General features: G+C 29.0%; 2 protein-coding genes across 4 annotated transcripts in view; one reads left to right on the forward strand and one right to left on the reverse strand.

Annotated features, from left to right (window-relative positions):
• The window catches only part of LOC142334286 (cytosolic carboxypeptidase-like protein 5), a 106,503-nt gene extending 98,949 nt beyond the window's left edge, over positions 1 to 7,554 (forward strand). For both annotated transcript variants that reach the window (XM_075382204.1, XM_075382205.1), the window contains one exon: positions 3,507 to 7,554. In XM_075382204.1, coding sequence (XP_075238319.1) covers positions 3,507 to 3,956 — 450 coding nt within the window. In that variant the 3' untranslated portion in view covers positions 3,957 to 7,554. The remainder of the gene's footprint in view (positions 1 to 3,506) is intronic.
• A 10,651-nt stretch (positions 7,555 to 18,205) lies between these two features.
• The window catches only part of LOC142334287 (transcription factor A, mitochondrial-like), a 40,235-nt gene continuing 37,489 nt past the window's right edge, over positions 18,206 to 20,951 (reverse strand). For both annotated transcript variants that reach the window (XR_012758820.1, XM_075382209.1), the window contains one exon: positions 18,206 to 19,534. The gene's annotated coding sequence lies outside the window, so the exon portion shown is untranslated. The remainder of the gene's footprint in view (positions 19,535 to 20,951) is intronic.

Here is a 20,951-nt window from a genome sequence, read left to right on the forward strand (position 1 = left end):
TGATGCGTGTAGGGGCCAGGGAGGCAGCCTCTATGCCTAGGGTGTTCGGGCCTACTCACGCGCAAGAGTGGGTGGGTCAGAGCTCCCCGATGATGGCATGGGGGACCCTCGAGGTGTGCATGGGGGGACGCGTAACTGTGAAGGACAAACGAAATGTATGTCTTGATCAGGTACAATAGTGACTGGAAGGGTGCTCTCCTGCGGAGAAAAATTCTGATCACCGGAAGAGGTGATTAGTATGTTTTCGAGGAGGCACGAGAAACCCCGATGGGATGTCCGAGTTCGGACGAGCTAGGGAGGGCAGACTGCGCTGCCATGAAACCCTGAGGCGACTGTGTTAAGCCTTTTAGCATGGGCTGGTCGTCTTGGGGGAGTTTAAAAAAAAAAATAATAAATAAATAAAATGTCTTTATCATCAATATATCTGATAAAAACAAGGAGTGTGGGTTGTCACCAATATCAGTACTTTCATCTACTTGCAAAGTAAATTTTGTATGAGATTTTATTTTCTTCTTACTTTTTCATTTACATTGGATGACATTTCACATATCTTGTGGCTAATTGTATTTTTGGAGAGAGGAACTTAAGAAACTGGACCAGCTGCTCCTTCGCTAAGTAGTGTTTCAGCCATAATGTTACATGCAGAGCCAGTGATTTCCTCTCACGTGAGTTTGAGGTTTCATTTTTTTAGCTATAAGTTCTGCTATTTTAAATGATGCTTCAATAGCAGTTTCAGTTACAGTAACCTTCTTAACCATTCGCAGTGCTGCTTTCTTCTTCTCTTCTAGTACAGATGAAAAATATGATAAACTTTTCTGTGACATACTATGATGCTTTGTCATAAGATTTTGCTTAAGTTTGCTAGGTACTGTGGCCTGATGCTAAGTGTTTCCCCACAAACACACAGAGAGAGGATCCTTCTAAATTGTTATTCCAAGAAAATCTATATACTTAGTAATTGTACAGGTATGTTCTTTTCTTTCTTTTGTCTTTTGTTTGTTTCCATCGTAATGTTTTTAAGTTAATAGTACGGGAAAAACTCTAAAGTTTGGCTTAAAGCAAGCCATAGGAGTCGACTATTCACTTTCACTATCCTAGAGTTTACATTTAGGAATGAACTTATCCATAGTAAAACACTGTTAAACAACTATATAAAAACAAAGGTTAAAGTGTCTGGAGAACTCGTTGCTTTTATATGCTCTGCCGAAGTCTCAGGAGTGTTCATGAGGAACCAAGTGTACTGAATCATACCTGAGGAATGCTTGTGAGGGATAGGCTGTAATGTCATCTGCCGGGTGTAAGTATAATTTAATTCATCAAAATGAATCGCTCAGTGTCACCATCTGTTGTGCGTAAGAGTATAATTAATTCAACTAATTTATTTTAGGTGGACGGTAATATTTGTTTGTTTATCTCCAGAGAAACACTGCCTTACTGCATGTCCATGAAATTCAAACTTTTTTTTTATTACAGTTTTGACTGCAATGTTACAAAATATTTTTCTAATACTATATAATTGAGCTGATTGATACAGTTAGAGGGGAATCTCCAATTACAAAATAACAATTTTTTTATGTATTACATTTAACATGTTTATAGAACTTTTTGTATCTCCACCTCAAGCAACTATTTCATATTGTATTATTGAGTGTATGAGCCCAAAGTAAATTTGATAAATCTGTTTTTTATTGAGGATTTCCCATAGTTTAGCAAATTCTTAATTTAGCAGCATTTTTTCCAATACGTTGGGTCCAGTGCATATGAGAACCAAATTTAATGCCCAAATACTTAGCCCTATTTACTTTGTTATTAATAATGTTTAGATAATTTACTATGAAGCTGGTATGATGTTTAATTTAATTATTGCCTGTATTTATTTGATTACAAATATCTTTATTATTTTTAAGGTTACAAAATTTTTATTCATCAATTTCATTAATTTCTGTTAGCATTGAACTATTACTAAAATCCTGCCACTTGATTATTTGTTCTATATTTACCATCAATTTATCATCAGTCAGTCTGTTTTTTTCTCTATAGTCATGATAATGCAATATTTATCAATATTGATTAATGAGTTTGTGGAAAAACTTCCCAATTATCTGATTTGGGTTTAACTTGCTGCAAGAATCCGAGCGTTTTATTTTTTTATTTTATCATCATCATCATGGTATATAAAAAAGATTTTGGGACCTGCCCGTGCCTATAAGTGAATAAGTTATAGAGATTGGAAGCTGAATTTAAGTATTATGAACACTAGCTACGGATGATAATATGTACATGAAGTACAGCTGAAGATAAAACGCTTATTATAATAGAGATAAAATTCATTCAAATGACTTATATCACCTGTCAACTAGAAAATTTAATTTCAAACAAAGCATCTATCTATTTTACAGTTATGTAAAAAGTAAAAATCGGAGATCAATGCCTAAAAATCTGCATCAAAAACATGTTTGAAAGTTTTTTTACAAATAGATGGTTTGCATCCATTAAATACATTCCATGTGCTTGTTAAGTAAATGAATACGCAGCCATCAGTATAATTAATATGCCTTCAAATTAAAATGTTTCTAAATATTTAATTAAATATTTTTTTCTAAATTAATGTTTTCTGAAATTGAATTTGTTTTTATTTTTTATTTCCTACATCATTTACAGTTATTTTTTGTTAATATTACTACATTTTCCAAAACACTAAATTAAAGTTTTGATTTTCTCATATAATAAATTTTTGAATCTTGGAAAAACTGTGTTGTATTTGAACCAAGAACATTGGTTCTGCAAATGTAAATTAGAAAAAGGTTAATTTTTTTTTGTTGTTGATTTGTCTAAATTAGATTTTTCAATTTTGAGATGACATTATATCATTTTCTGCCCATTTTCTTTCTTTTTTAAAATCTTTTGTGGTAATTTGAATATAATTATATATTTAAGATTTACTTTCACAAAGAAATAGATAAGATTACGTTTTAAAAATGGGACTTGTTTGATGTTCATTGGTACATTACGTATTTATTTTTGACTAGACAAAGACAAAATGTTTGTGGTGAATGCATAAAATATATCTATTCAGAAGTTTAATTTTATGTAAGGTTTAAAAAATGTTTTATAATTTCTGCAGAATTTTTTGTTTCACTTTTTTTTAGGAATTATTTTTAAAAAATATAGGTGTGTTCAGGTGAATTTAATTCTGAATTATTTTAGTAAATAATTGTGTTTTTGTAATTTGCATTTATTTTTCACTTTTTTGTTAATTTTCTTTTTTTTACAGTATATGTAGTACACGTGATTCCTTTTTTTTGTAAGATTGTGCATTATTCATTTTTATTATTTTATATGTTATCTTTGTATTTTCTGCTCTTGATAGTTTAAAATATCATTACACATTTTTCCTTACTCCTGGAATACTAATCCTTTCCATACGTCTAAAAATCTAATTTCATTTTATATGTATACCTTTTTCAATTAAATTGCATGAAGACTGAGATATGTTGTATTTGAAGGTGAAGCCCACACCTGCTTCGATCTCTATGCCAGTTCCACCAGTTCGAATGCATCGTCTTGCCCCACTTGAAGCCAAACAACCCTCAGAAAAAAAGGAGAACTCAAGCTCTGGAGGTAAGCAACGAAGTAAACTTTGTGTTAGCGGATCGGGCACTGGTGTTCTGCAGGTGCGTGCCAAATGTTCTGCTGTCAATGCTATGGCTAGCGGATCTAAAACTAATCCTCTTCGCAAAGTTAAAACAAATAGAGATGACATCATCGTTAAGAAAGGACCAAAGAGAATTAAAATTTCTGAAGATCCTAAAACTAAAGTGTGGAATAAAAGCCAAGCTGAGGATGTAATTGTTGCATGGAGATCTGTTGGTAGATTAGAAAAGAAATCTATTGGAGAATCTGCTCGAAGGCATCTAGCTCCTGATCAACGTAGAAAAAAATCCAAACCGAAATGAGGTATACTGAATTTCCTCATGTGTTTATACAGCTCTGTAATAAACTGATTTGTATAAAATTCTAAATGAACAAGTACAACTTGATTGAAATTAATTTTTTTATTGTATTCAGGAGCATTATTTTTATTTGGCTTAAATTGTGATAATTATAGCTGTGATTAGTGCTTAGTATATATTATTTTATAGACTTATATTCTGTTGTTTTTGCACATTTATATCGCAACAATTTGCAATGTTCTATGTGAGAAACGTATGGCAAATTTGCAGTTGAATTAATTTTTATTTCCTAATTTCATGATTAATATTATTACTGCTTACTTTATATTTTCTGAATTTAAATTTTATTATAAAATCAAATTTGCTAAAATCTGTAATGCTTTTATGATGGATGTGGCTTGTCATTTCAATACTTACATTTCAAATTAAGGTAAAAGCGTTATGTTGTTATGTGTAGTATTTGATAATTATATTTCTCTTAAAAAACATAATAATTTTTTATTTTTAATGAAATTTTATTTATTGAAAATAAAGATTACACTACATAACTTGCTGGTATAGTTTCCTAGTTTAAATGGTTTGCTGTTAGCACAATTATGGGGAAAAGTGTTACATAAGTATAAATTGTTAATATAAGAAGAACTGTTCAGAATTGCATTGCAATTACTGTTATATTTTATTTTGATGTTTTATAATTGCCTCCATAGTGATGTAACAATATTGTTAACCAGATAGTTTATTTATTTAATCAAGACCAAACTATTAAATTAATAAAAAGCATTTTATAATTATAATATATATATATGTTACAAAATTGTATAGTCATAAAACTATTTATCTCTAGGATTCAATACATTTTTGCAAATCTGTTGTAAATTGTTCACCGTTATTAAGTGCCCATAAGTGTACTGTTTCGTTTGATTAACTTAAACATATTATGTATGTAAAAATCAAAATTGTAAATATATTTTAATCAAGTGTATTGGTTGGGTGCTTATGAATTTTTTATTGCAATAACTTCACTTTTATTGTTTTTTTTTTCAACCTACCATTGCTTTTGATTATAGTATTTTGTCTGTGACATAATGAATGGAAGTGATTGATTTGATGTAAAATGTGTAGTTGTGGGTTAGGATGACCTAATATATGGTTTTATTTATGTTTTTTTTTTTCATGCAACATAATCTATTTTATATAAATAAATTGTCATAAGTAGGGATTGCCTAATACCACCATTATTTATATTATTTTATAGATAAATTATTCATAAAAATATTTAAATTAAAATTTTAATAGAAATAACTATATTAAGTTAAAGTTGTGTTTGTTTTTTGCTCCACTAAATGCGATAAAAATTAAAAAAAAAATGTAAATAATGATTTCTAAAAAAAGGTACCATTACAGTTTCATTTAAAATGGATTTTGAAACTATGAATGGTGCCAAGTGAGATCCCACTCACCATTTTTGGATTCAGTTTTGTTGTACTAGAAGCACCATGTTCATGTGAAATTTGAAAATCCTAATTTATCGACTATCCTCTATTTTTCCATTTACCAACTACCCATTTTGAATAATTGAAAAAGGATATTGCTTACATTGCATGTTTGTAATGTGGTTTAATTCATCGAGTCTTAGCTTTATTTTAAATTTATTTACATCTGTAAATTCTTTTATGATAAGAGTTAGAGTAAAAAGATTAAACACTTGAATTTAAAATCGATTTCAGATAGTAAGACAAGACTTACTCTCTTTTATCATGCCATATCCTTCTCTCTCTTAGCCACCAGTTCTGTTATACACCTTTTTAGCACTATTAACTTGAAATTTTTCCTCTTATCATCTTCCAGAATTCTATCTTTGTCCCATTTATTTCCTTACTCATCATTATAATTTCAAGCCTAAGCTCAGTCACCATTGTCCATGATCATCCAAACTTAATATCTGGCAGGCATCACAGTCCCATCTTTAATTACAGTCAACCAAAAATGATCAACAGCACTGTTCTCCTCTTACTCCGTGGCATTGTCTTCCATATCACTTTGACTTTTTCTTTCTAAATCATGTTAACCCACAATCAGTCCGTTCCAGATTTCCCTCACAAAAACTCTTGCGAGTATTCTTTCCTACTTGTTTCATATCAACAAGGATCCATTATTTGTTATACCCTAATGTCTCCATGCCCATTTATACATTATCTTTGTCTCTTTCTACTGCTTTAAGAAACTCCTCATTATCTTCCAAGTTTGGGGAGTATATACCTGAAATAAGCTTTTCTTTACATACTTGCTACACACACTTACTTTTAATAATCTGTCATTTATATACTTTATTTCTTCTGCTTGATTTTTACCATTTTACTAACTCCTAATCCCCCCCCCCCCATTTCATTTCTTCCCACTTGCCTTCCACTCCAGTATAATGTACACCCTCTACTTTGTTTTTTTTTATTCAGTTCTAAAACCATAATCTTTTTTTCCATCACACAAGTATTATTTCTTTTTCACTGTCACTGATGTTAAATTCTTCTTGTCAACTTTAGTTCTTCCTTCCTCATTTTTCCTCTCCTCCCTCTCCACTCACAACCCTGCAGTTAGTCACTTGTCATAATACCTATGGACACTTAGGCAATAAGCATTACTTGTAGAGAATACTTAGCTTCATCCACTTCTATCCTGAACATTCATTATAGGCTTCAGACACAATTTGGTACCAACTGCAATGGCAGTTTTTCAGATTTTACAAAAATAAATCAAAAATATAAATCAATGGTTTATAAAAATTTGATGTGTTCCTATATATTAAAAATCTATAACAATTTTTATTTCTAGGTTTCTCACTGTTAGATGTGATCTCATTCAGCTTTTAATTCTTACATGCCTGGTCATTTGTTTTTTCTTTAAGTTACTGACTAAATAAAAAATTTTACAATGCTGTTACTTTATGTGGGTTAAATTCAAAGCACAGCTGATCTTAAAATTTTTCTAGACTTTCAACTCCTCTTGTGAAAAAAAAAAATTATCTTATTAAGCAGTAAGGCTTTGAGAATAAAAATTAAAGATGCTAGCTAAATCTTTTTTTTAATCTTTAATTCTACGAGTATTACAAAAAATTTTGTGAAAAAAAGTTTTGATATTTTCTTATAAAGGTCAAAGAGGACATAAAAAAATGATCACTAAAACCGAAAGTGATATATTTTCAACAGCTTTTGTTCGAAACAGTTTGGAAATTTGATAACATTTTGACTTTCTTTTGGTGGGATTTTTTCTGAGAAGCAAAGTTGGTTGGTAGTCAATAATATTGCTGAAAAAATTAAGCTCTCCCAACTAATGAATGATCACACCAAAAACTTATTGTTACAGGGTCCAAATTCTCTTATTTGCAAGTATTTCATTGAAATCAACAATTGTTTAAATAATTAATTAAATTTAATATATTTCAATTTTGAAATTTGTTTTTGAAGCGATAATCAGAGAGAAATTTTGTGCGTGCACATACATATATGTATATATGAGAGGAACAGAAAATATGAGATTTAGAAGGATGACTATTTTTTATTTTTATAAACAGTGTATTTTATAATGTTGATATAATCTCTTATAGTTAGTTTTATTGTTTTTTTTATTGTCATTATTTAAAGTTCTCATAAGAAACAATTAAACAGTTATCTCTAGCAGCGATGGCACCAAGTCTGAGATCCATTAAATTTTTAAGATGATATTTGTATATTTTGGAAAAATAGCTATTTATTATACGTGTATAATTATATAATTGTTTTACAGTCAGGTTAGTATGATTATAATTTTGTTGAATAACATTAACAAAATGACACGTTTTATTTAGGAAAGTATGAAATAAGTAAACAAAATAAAATTAAATTGTTTTAATTTTATAAAGAACATTATAGATAATAATTAAGATTTAAGAAAATATGGCATCATAGGTCTGCAAGAATTAGCACCATCATGCATATTAAGTTATCATTATTTGATTGTTTTATTTTAAGAAATTAACATTACAAGAGAAACTGCAGTAATATTAATGTTGTTTGAATCCATTTATAACTTAATTATCTTTACATTTTTCCTTCTTATCAGTCATTAATAGATTGAATTATTCATAGTTAAAAGAAGTATTATAGTTCTTATATAGATAAATATTATTTAACTACCTTATACTGTAATATATATGTCTAACGTTTTAAACAATTTTTCTTATGATGTTTGTATGATAATCCATATGTGAAAGTAATTGATCAAAACAAAAGTTTCAAAATATACTTTGAATTTATAAATATTTCATTAATTTATAATTTTATTAGGAAACATTTTTATATGACTATGAAACATAAATAAGTGATGTGATGCTATGAAACTCAAAATCAAATTTATTTTAAAATGTTTATACATTGTGATATGTTTACATAAAAAAAAATATATATGTGTATATAATGTACATAGGTAAACACAATACATAAGTTGTATGTATATAATAGAAGAAGAATAAAGTTTATTTGTCTGTTATTGTGACTTTTACTGTTCGATAGAAATTTTAGTTAATCTGTAATTCGCATTTGAGCACTAAATGATGCATATTTGTTTGTTCAAAGCAGAAAATGTTAAAGTGCTATCACCTAAGACAGAGGTGCTGAAACCACATAACCCTCAATTATTTATGTTTTATATGACATGGTAAATAAATTTTTTTATTTTTTCTTATATGTGCTAACTTATTAATGAGTGTTCCATTTGTAATAGAAATAATTTTTTGTTTTTAAAATAATGATTTTAAATGTTGTAAACATAACTGGATGTGTACAGATAAACATGTAAAATATTAAGTTTACAGTGTAACCTATCATATGAAATTTAATATATGCTTGTAATAATAACCTTATTATTCCTCTTACCACTAGAAAGAATATCCACACTAGTTAGTTACCTTCTGATTGTTATTTGTTTTTTCTTACACTTTCAAATGAATGCTGTAAAAGATTGAATTTGATATCAGTAGTATAATTAACAATAAATTTGTTTTTGAAATTATCTGAATAATTATTCTGTACAAGTGGCATGAGATATAATAAATTGTAAATATTTGTACTATACCATTAATCGTAATTAATATTTCATCTACAAGGTATATGTTGATGAATATTATATAACTGTTATATTTTGCAGAATATTATGTTATTTTATTTTGCTTTAGAAAATTTTTAATTGTTAATAAAAACATATAAAATTTGAAATAATTTTTTTTTATTAGCTTGTTCATTATGACGATCAACTATCATTATTACAAGATATTTAAAAAAAAAAATTAATTGCACAATTCTTTCTTATAGGAGCCATAAAACAGTATTGTTTATTGCTACCTGTATTTATCATTTAATTACAAATAATCAACTCAGATAAGTAATATAGAGTATAGAAAAAAAAATGTTTGGGTTTTAAAACGATTTAATATCTTAACTTTGATAATAAACTTTGAAGTTAAGGTATCTTAATTTTGGCTTGCAGTAATGAATCACAAATAAATTGAAAGAGTTACTCTTACAGTTTTCCTTATCAGTGTTCATTGTCAGTACATGACACACATTTAATTGATAGGAGAGTTCATGTCATACTTTAACCAGTATGTCTGTAGTAATGGAAGTAACTGCTTCAATCTTGTGCCTCAAAGTGAGAAGATCAGTAGGTAGTGGAGACACTTACAAAGAGCCTTTATAAAATCAAAGAAAAATCACATGGGGGTAGATCAGCTTAAATCAACACTTACATCTCATCCAAGAGATATGCAAATTAAAACCCTGATATTCTTTTTTTTTCCTTGTATTGTATCTTATTGTTTTTTATAACACGCAGCTATTAAATAAAGTTTTGATTGTGCTTTTAAAGAGAGATTCGTCAGATGGCACTATTTTTATATATACAGTTGAACCTCTATATAGTGAAACTGAGAATCCCAGGAAAATTTGTTTATAGAGAATGTGTAATTGACGTTAAGATTGGTGGGAAAAATACGACTTTTGCGTTATTTAATTCAGAATTAATGTCTTGAGGATGTGCCGTACATTTATCAATAAAAAATAAAATTTTTCTTTTTTGTCTGGTAATCTGTTTGTCCAGCTATTTACTCAATCTATAAAAATCTCTGTAGTCATCCATGCCTTTTTGTTAAATGTGTAGTCCACCTCTAAAAATTTAACTCCTTGAAAACAACAGAGTTTTACTTTTGCTAGTTACCAACAGCTTAAGTTTTTCAGCCCCTAGTGTTTGCAGCCACTAACACCATAATTCTTAGTTTACATGGATCATTTTTAAAAGTTAATGTTTTGTTGGGTAAACATTTGAAAAATAGACCTGTTTTGTCCGCATTGAAAATGTCTTTTCATGAATATTTTTCTAAAATCGGTTTTAACAGTCTGCTTCCAGGTTTCACAGTCATTTACGTTGGCAGTTGTTTTCTCCATTAATTACTGTATGAATAACACAGTGTCATTTTTTAAACTTCTCTAACCACCCAGTGCTGGCCTGGAAATTTGTGTCCTAATGCGACTGCAAATTTCAGTGCTTTTTCTTTATTAATGCTCCAGATAATGGAAGCTTTTTTCGCGCATCAGTGTCATCCATTTTAAAATGGCTTCATCGATATGATGTTACCTTTTAATTTTTTCCCACTAGATTTTCTTCATGCTGGTCTAGTTCTTGTAGTATCATATTCCAATTTTTTTTAATTGCTGACAATGAACATGGTGGGATTCCAAATTTTTGTGCGATATCTTTTTTAACACCTTTGTCAATGTCATGTTTAATGCTAATTTTTCCCAAAACGCTAAGGCACTTCTGTTTTGACATGATGTAGGGCACACTAAAGAAACAGTATTGTATAACTCTTGTAATGTAATCCAAAGACAGAGACCAACTGAATGAATCCCAGGAAAAATTATTGCTGAACTGTATGTATGCACTGAACAATAGAGGGAATTTAACAAACAGTAAATTTTGTAAAATTTACTGTATGTTACTACATACTGTATTACATTAATATGCAGTATTTCACCATTTTGTTATATAGAGGTATGAATATTAAATTTATACGAGGGACATTCAATAATTAAAGAGACAAGTTGATGTAGAAAAAACTGTATTTTTACAAAATGAGACTTTTACTACTTCTCAACATAATCCCCACCAATATCAATATACTTGTCCCAGCAATAAACTAGTTTTTTTTATACCTGATGCAAAGAAGTCTTTGTCTTGTTTGAGCCACTTTCCACAAATTCTTTGACCTCCTCATTGTTGCTGAACTTTTTTCCACGTAATGCCTCCTTGAGTGGACCAAACGAATGAAAATCTGAGGGAGCCAAATCTGGATTGTAGAAAGTATATGGTATTATCTCCCAACCCATTTTTCCAATGATTTCTTGGGTCAGCTGGGCAGTGTGAGGGCAAGCATTGTCATATAGCAATATCATCACACTTTTTCTTCGAGATCCACGTTTTTTTCTCATTGCTGGCTTTACTTTTTTCATCAGTATGTCTGAGTAGTAGACACTGTTTACTGTACGCCGATTTTCCAAATAATCACAAAAGACCACACCCTGGACATTTCAAAAGATGGTCAACATGACTTTTCCTGCTGATGCTTGCGAATTGAATTTCTTTTGGACAGGTGAGCTGGTGTGCTTCCACTACATACTTACCAAATGCATACCAAATGCAAACGTTTACCAGTTTTGCGCCCAGAACCTTCTGGATGAAAGGCAGAGTCTTTACCAGAGTTTAACTATTAGATAATCTGTATTGTAACCAACCCATTCTTTTATTTCATTCATTGATAGTTAATCTACATCACCAGCTAAATACGTACAATTCTCCTTTTACTATAAAGATTATTTGCTACATATTATTGAAGAACAAATACACTTTCTAATTGATTTTCCTGCATGGGAATTTGATGACTGGCTTATGATATTAGCATCCTGGCCCTTTACACATGTAAAAAAGCTTACTGTTGACCAGCATCACATATTACTTACTTGATTATTTACTTTTGAATAAACCCCAAATATTTCTTTACTTGAAACTGGCTTTCTTCTTTACTTCACTGGCTTCCAATTCTTTAGCACTAGTAAGACTCCAAGATAAAATTTTAACACTGCTTAAATAGCATATTGTATAATTTATTAATATCTTTATAAGTAGTTTTCTCAGTGATCATAACAAATCTATTACCAAACTTTAAATATCATTATCTACAACCTGTTAATTGATTACTAAAATGAAGAAATGATTGTTTCCTGTTCTGGGATGACAAAAGTTACTGTCTAATCTTGTTTAATTGGCTTCAATCTGTTTTAAGGTGAAAACTACTTCTATAATTAATCAATCGCTATACAAGAATGAGAGGAATTATAGTTACATCATATTGATTAATGGATGGCAGAATGCTAAATCTAATCGTGCAAGAAGTTCCCTCCATGCTAAAGAATGTTCCTTGAAAATGAATCGTTCATGGTAACTGTTCCTTCTACTACACACTTATATTAACATTTTAGAATGATAGACTTAATATTATTTTCTTTGAATATTCAGCCACGCACTTTTAGGAATGCATACAGTAGACTAAACCATTAATATATAACTGGACAGGATCAAGTAGGATTAGCATCTTAGCAAAATAAAATTTCAGATAAGACACTCAAAACCATTCTTACAAATTGAGAATTCACAGTTACAGTGCCACAACTTTAAAATAAATTTTATCAGTAAACTATCTCTAAACACCCTAGAACATAAGAAATTTAATCTTTTTTTACAACCCTTTTTTTTTTTTTGAACCCGAGAAGAGAAATAACTATTCTAATTCTATTTAGGATACAATGTATATATTTATGGTGATCTTCTTAATTCCAACTTTTAATAAAGTATTTAATTTTAACTTATCTTAAAATTTACTAAACCAAACTCAGGTGCAAAATCCTAATTTATAAGAGTAATTAGATGAAATTTCATCATGAGATAAAATGTAATCTATTATACATTTTCTATAAAAATAAAAAAAATAGTAATTATTCGGTTTAGGTGGCATGTACCTCCATGATAGTACTGTATCTAAAAATTGCAAAAAAATGTTTAGTAGAAATATGAATTTCCTAGTCAACTAAAATTAGCCAAAAACTTACTCAGTTTCTAAAGGAAGACATCTGAAGTCAGTAATTAGATGTTATTTTATAATATATTATTAGACAGACTATTAAATTATCTAAATAAAAAATATCTGAGTAAGAGCTATTTATAGAATGGGAGGTGGAAAATGAATTAGATGTAGAGACCAATATATTTTCAGAAAAAGCATTGTAACACATAAGAAGTAATTACAATACTCAGATTAATTTTATGACAGTGAAAAAAAAACCAAAGTTACATATACAAAAGTTATAGATCAAGGTTTATCTATAATAATACAGAATGGGGAAATAGTTGAGGATTTAAGAAAATTTGGATTTTAATTTAGAAAAAGAAGCATTACTTATAATTTTATAAGAACCAGTTGCTAATAAGATTAGAAAATAAGGACAAGCAAGCAACAGTTCATAAATTAGTTTGGAAAATATGTACCCTAACCCCTTGACTTACATTTTGTAAACGGAAGAATAATTTGAAGATGAAGTAATAATCAAACAAGAATACATCTATCTATATATTCAAAAATATGAAATGTAAGATTACAAAAAATCTAATTTGGCAAAAAGCTTCTATTTACTGCAAGAGTGGTTTTTCTTTTATGCTCTTGATTATACAGTTGTCTGGTTATCCAGTCATTTTCTCATTCCAAAATTCAGTTACATCTCTGTAGTAAGACTAATTTTAAAAATTCAAACGGCATATTTGCTAGCAGTACAAGGGCTAACGTTAAAATTATTCGGTTGTCCAGTCATTCTCTTATTCTGAAATTCACCTGTATCTACCATACAGTATGACCAATTTAAAATTTCAAATGGCTTATTTTTTACCATGTTGAGTACTAACGTTTGCATAAAAAAGATGTACACTGGATCATTCAGTTACGTGTTATTTTTCCGAAATTTACTTATATCTCTGGAACGGTATGACAAATTTAAAAAATTCAAACAGCGTATTTGCTAACAGATACAAGGGCTAACATGTGCATACAAAATATAAACTCTCAATGATCCAGTTGTCTGGTTATTCTCGTATTCCAAAATTCAGTTATAGCTGTGGAACAGTAAAACTAATTTTAAAAATTCAAACAGCATATTTGCTAGCAGTACAAGGGCTAACGTTAAAATTATGAAATAGAAATCGAAATGAATAATTGAAGTACCAGAAAAGCAAATAGTAAAAATCTGTTAATTACAGTAATATTTTGTGTAAAATATGTGATATTTTGTGATAAAAATGAATCATGTCTTGAAAAAATTTTCAAGACTAAAAACAACATACATTTGGCTGGTACCTTATGGGTTGTGTGGAAAACAGTTACAATTATTTTGTAAAATTTTAGTGAATTTTATATCTAAAGTTAAAGTTATGTATTTTTACACGATTACAATAAATAAATCAGTTTTCAAAAACTGATCTCCTTTTATGCCCCAAAGAGCAGAGAGAAGCGATGCCTGGCTGAAAAGCTAGATGGAGCGATAAATACAGAGCATAAGTTGCAGATCAATAAATGGAGCTGTAGCTAAAACTCACTACAATAAGTTCATTGCGGCAAAATGATAATATTTATTTTCTTAAAATATTTCAGTAAAATACTTAATACTCACAAACATGAGCGTACGAACATGTCGAGGGTCCAAGAATTAGAGCCCCCTGGCTAGACAGTTGGGCGAGTGAAGCAAATCCAGACCAGCTAGTATTAATATGTAAATGATGTTAAAAAATTACTGATTACATTGTAATTCTGGCTAAAACTACAAATAAGTTAGAAATAATGAATGGTAAAAGTTCATTTCTGGGGAGAAATTCTGTTCGAAAGAAAAAAAAATTTTAAATAAATGTAACAAAATTTGAGAGAAAGGACATAATGAGAAATTGGTCATAATTTATCATTTAACTCAATATAATGTATGTCATAGAATTTTTTTTGTGTGCTTGTCTTTTTGGGGTGGGTGTATTCTGTCTGAGAATTAGAACGGAGTGGAGAAGAGCATGAAATCAAAATAAATTCACACCAAAAAAAAAAAATTAGTGAATGTGCACCATAGTTTCAGAAAAGAAAACTTAACAACACTGTTATCTTAAGGTTTAGATAATAAACAAAAATATTATCTGTACTTTATGAACTTACGTGTCTAACTACAATATACATTCTGAATATATGAGAAAAATTAAAAGCAGTTAGAGCTACAGATACCAAACTTAGGTATCTGAGATTTAGTTCAGTAAACAGAATGTTGAGGCATTAGATGAAATTAAGACAGATTTCAGGGTTTGTTGGGACAGAACTAGATGTCCCATATTATCAGTTGTCACATTTCATTTTACATTTACATAAATAATCAAAAAATAATTTAATATAAGGTAGTATTATTTATTACATATGCAAATTATGTCATTACTTATCTGTCCAGCCAAAAGTTTATATTTCCTTACTATGTTATCGCATTCATTAATGCCAATCCAATCCCATGAATATCTACATAGAAATAAACTAATGTTATATCTAGAAAAGACAAATATATTGAATTCTAGAATAAATATAATAAACAAGAAAAAAAAACATACAAATCGACAATGTAGTAAATGTATACAGTAGCTATAGATTTATTTAAATTATTGCAATTTTCTGTTACAGAATATCATTGAATATTAGAAAAACAATAATGATAAGCTGCATTGTTTGTTAATTTCCAAGAATGGTAACAATTCTTGGCTTCAAATCCCAAATTTATTTTTATGGAGGTATCTAAAATGTGAAATACATACTCTAATCGATATTACAATTGCTACTAGTGAGTAAGTAAAACTAATTCTGAGAGGAAATCATAATTTTTTATTAAATTTTAATTTCATGGAAGAACACAGCAGAATTCTCGTTCCATGATTAATATGCAGAAAGAACTTTTTCCATTCAAATGTTTGAACTGAGATATCAAGACATCTACATGTTCAATGTGCAGATGTTTGTGTTGAGATGAAACTTTTATTCAAGGTAAAATTTAGTATGTTATTCTTAACTAACACATTTTTTATTATTAGGTGTTATGAAAATTATTTAATTTACTAAATGTCCACTTTTAGGCTTCATGTACTGACGCCTGAACTGCATCAATAATAATAGCATCAGGTAGGACAGATCATTCTTAGCTGGTATGAATACTAGGTAGTGAACTTGTTTCCCAAAGATTGTGAAAAGCCACACTAATTGTTTTGGGATGTGGAATTTTGTGATTCGGAAAAGGTGTTTCATATTCTACTGCAGCAACTGTATCGTTACCGTTACACAAATCCAAAATGAATACCAAATCAGCATATTCCTCTGTTATAAATAAGTATGGGATTACTTCAATGGCAAACCGATCACGTTCTAACTAAAATTCACAGAAAACCTTTGCTAACAGCACAGTTCACAGTACCAAATAACTTGGTGTAGCTTACAGAATGATTTACACAATAACACAAATTACGCACTGTTGATCAGCTGATGTTATTTTATTGCCAACTTTGAAATAATAATTTTTGAAATAATTTATTGTATTTCTGTCATTAATAAAAAGATTATTATGTAATTAGTTTTATTTTACAATTGTAGTAAAGTACTTTTCTGACGGATGCAGAAATGTACTGTTTCTAAATAAAATTTGAATTTTTCTAACTTTTCTTTGTTTTATTCAATTTATCCTAAACAATTTTGTTCAGAAATAAATTCGCTAAAAGTTTTACATGTTTATTACCAATTTAACAAAGTTATTGTCCGTCAAACATAAAAAACAGGAATTTTTAACCCAATTTATTGGTTTTCAACCCAAAAATTTCTCAAAAACACTGCAGATATGATTCTAGGACTTATTTTATTCAATTTTTCAGGTCAAAAACCAAAAGAAATCACTAACTCAACCCCTTAATTAACGTCCTAAAAATTTCAGTATGACCTAATTTCACCAGGGGAGCTCTTTCACTAACCATAACTTGCTGTAATGAATACTGCTGTAATGATTTTTGAAAATAATATTGCTTTCAGTGTTTTTTTGTATTTCATTTTATATTTTAGAATCATGTGTTCTTTTATAATACTGCAACATACTGTGTATTGCTCCCATAAATACGTTATAATAGTATATTTGTGGTTTTTTTCTTCCTCCTTTTCAATCATTGTAAAACCAGCTCATATCTTGCGATGCTCGCAAAAATCTGATTCATTTGAGTACAAATGTGACGTTCTGGGTCCATTGAGAAACCAGCTCACTCCTAGTGGTGCTTGCAAAATCTAATTTTGGTTTTCCAACATGTCAACCTTCAAGTTATAACATGAAAACATAACCAAAAACACAGTTTTTGCCTCTAACTCCAGTTGGTGTAAACTGATTTGCTTGAAAATTAATAAAGTACTTTTTCTATTAGGTTTACATCACCCTACCAAGTTTCATCAAAAATGGCTAAAAACTGCACCCACTAGAATAAAAAAAAGCTGAAAATGTACCCAAAAACCCAGTTTTTCGCTTCTTACTCCAGTTCCTGTAAACTGATTTGCTGGTTAGGTTTACATCGTCCTACTAAGTTTCATCAAAATTGTGCTCACTAGAACAAAAAAAGCAGAAGTGTACCCAAAAACCCTGTTTTTTGGCTCTAACACTGGTTCCTATGAACTTATCCACTTGAAAATCAGTAAGGCTCTACTCCCAATAAGTTTTCATAACCTTATCAACTTTTTTCAAAATCATCTGCATTCTGTAGAGTGGATGAAAAGATCTTATACATATATATACAAAAAGACTGTAGAATCATGTTCAGGAGACTCCAAAACGTAAAGAAACGTTGGTCCTCCTATCCCCTCCAACACACCCTTACAAAATCTGACTGGGCGCAGTAGGGGGATCTCTAGAAGTTCTTTGGAAATTCGCTAAAAAGGATAATGATGTCTTTTTTAAAAGCATAATTATTAACAGTAGTCATTAAATACAAATAGCACATTGGGCAAATCATTCACATCAACAGAAAAATCAGAAGCACTTTTTGTTTAAAGAGGAAACTATAAGTTTCAACAAATATAAATAAAATAATTAATAAATGAAAAAACATTTATTTACAGTTCTAAAGAGTTATCTCTACATTAACTTATTTTAAAAAAATAAATAAATAAACATTCAAAAAATAAGAAAAAAATCTTATTTAGCAATGTGGTATAGACTGACAAAACCATGGAATAGCACCCAATTGTAATTTTAAATATTTTAATAAAATCTTTATTGATAAACAAAAAACAAAAAAATCAAAATTATATCAATAATTCCACAATCATACAAAAACTACTTATCAGACTACTAATTTTCATCAAACAACTACAAGTTGTATGATAAATACAAAGTTGCTTCAAATACATAGCAGCACTACAGTCAGAAAATATTATTTAGTAATATTCAAATCTCTCTAATAAAACAATGAAGTAAAAAGAAAAAAATCAATTTAACTTCTACTCTACTGCACACAAGCACTGTAAATCTGTAACAACCACAGTAATCTTGAAAAAAGATATAACATGGAAGCACTTGTTCCCTGAAATATATATATATATATATATATATATATATATATATATATATATATATATATACACACACACACACACAAATGAAACCAATAATAATATAAATAATTATAGTTATTAAAATTCCATTTTGAAATAATGTTACTGTAAATATAAGAATCATAAAACATTTGATTTAAAAATGAACATTCTATAACAATTTAAATATTACTATTACTCCATTCGCATCTTACAAATATTAACCATTCGTTTTACTTCACAATTTAGAGTACTAATGACTTTAAAAAATAATAGCATTTCATAAAATTACATCAAGAGACTGAAAAAAGGCATCAATAGTAATTTAAAGTAATAAAGTAATATTAATGAATTTTTCTTTTGTAATCTAATTATTTATTCATTCTAACGGGAAAACTGTTAGTTAGAATTACGAGTCTTAATAAATTAAATAACTACAAAGTAGAATTCACAAATAAAATTTATCACTTAATTTATATCCTAACACAACACAATATAGTAGCATAATAAATCAAGAACTTGTTTTTAAATAAATTGCAGCACATATCAGTACAATAACAGAAAATACAATCACGTTCCTGTCAGTTTGTATACTGTTATGAAATTCAGATTTTTGTTTAGGAACAGAATTAACTTCTTTATTTAATCCTTCTGTTTTGGTTAATGAAGATGGATTACAAGGAGGTGAATCCTGGTATATGAATGCTTGTGGTATTTTTCCATCTTCAGAGGAAACATAAGATGTTTGGTGGGATACAATAGTATTTGTTGTGTCACTAGTGCCCCGGTTAGGAGCTTGACACTCTGAACCAGGGCACACCTTATCCTGAAACAAAAGAATAGATGCAACAGTCAATCACCTAAAAGCCTTCAGTAATACTTTTTATTTGTTACTTACCTTTAGTTTAGATTTTTAAGTTTTAAAAATTATAACATCATTCTTATCACCATTTAATTTTTTGAAACTGGTCTTTTTATTCAGCTTTTGCCAGAAAAACCATCATTTGAAAAACTAAAGTTGTACCGATACAAAGGAAGTACAAACAATTTTTTTTTTATACTGGCATGACTGGAGAAAAATTGGTCTTTAGTAATGTCTTTGGTTAGACCTAAGTATTTTAAAGGACTAGCTATCAATAAGCTTCAAGTTAAATGGAAGCAATAAAAATCATGGATGGCAAAGGAATTAATGATCACACATGGCTTGAAAAAACTGATTGATTAATGCAAAATAAAAACCACAGAACACCGTTCTTCATTAATAATGCTAGTTCTTAACCATGATCAAAGCTAAACATTTAGCTAATATTTTTCCTGCCTAATGATGATGCTTTATCCCAAATACTCGGCAAAAGCATCATAAAAGTGTTTTAACAAATATACTGTAAGTTGATTTTCACACACTTAATATCCAACATAATGGTAATATAACACAGCAAGATTTGTTGAAAAGACATTCTTCAGGCAGCTGGATGGTTAGAAAATATGGTGGATTATCACAGAAAATAACATAGCTAATTTCTTGAGTAAAATAGACTACTGCAAGGAGCTAATCAATAGCATACATCAAAAGAAGCAGTGATGACCTCATGATGGCTTTTAGAGTCACTTTTTATTTCCTACAAGATTATCCTGATATCAAATCAAACAGCTACTGAAAATTCATACAAGCATTCAGATAAATCTTATACTATTTCATTAGAATTTCAAAATAAAATTTGATTAGAATTTATGCAATTTCTATTAGAAAAGAAAAATCTTATTTTTAAAAAAGTTCCTATTTATTTCTTGATTTGTTTAATGCACTTACTGTATTTTTGAAATTCAGTACAGTAAATTTCTGAATATACTTTATTTATTGGGAATATAGAGTAAATTATGGAGGTGTTGTAGATTTCCATCCTGATCAGTACAGTTACAGAATCAACTATTGACAACAATAGTGAACGTGAAGAAGAAGAAGAAACTGAAAGTGAACAGGATAATCCCTCTTTTACTAATTATCAAAATTTTCTGTAAATGTTATAAGAATTAAAAAAATATTCAAAATGTTAAAATTATATTTATGGTTCAAGTATGATAACTGCATTAATTTTGATAACAATCCCATTAGTTGTTACTCTCATAGGTCTAGTTTTTATTATTTTTTTTTGGTCACTTTATGCACTCACTGGCCATGTCTGAGAATTGAACTAGTTTGTAACTTATGGTGAAACTAATACAGCTGAAAAAGATTAGGGAGA

This window comes from Lycorma delicatula, chromosome 1 (genome assembly GCF_047948215.1).
Source record: "Lycorma delicatula isolate Av1 chromosome 1, ASM4794821v1, whole genome shotgun sequence".
Taxonomy (NCBI): Eukaryota; Metazoa; Arthropoda; class Insecta; order Hemiptera; family Fulgoridae; genus Lycorma; species Lycorma delicatula.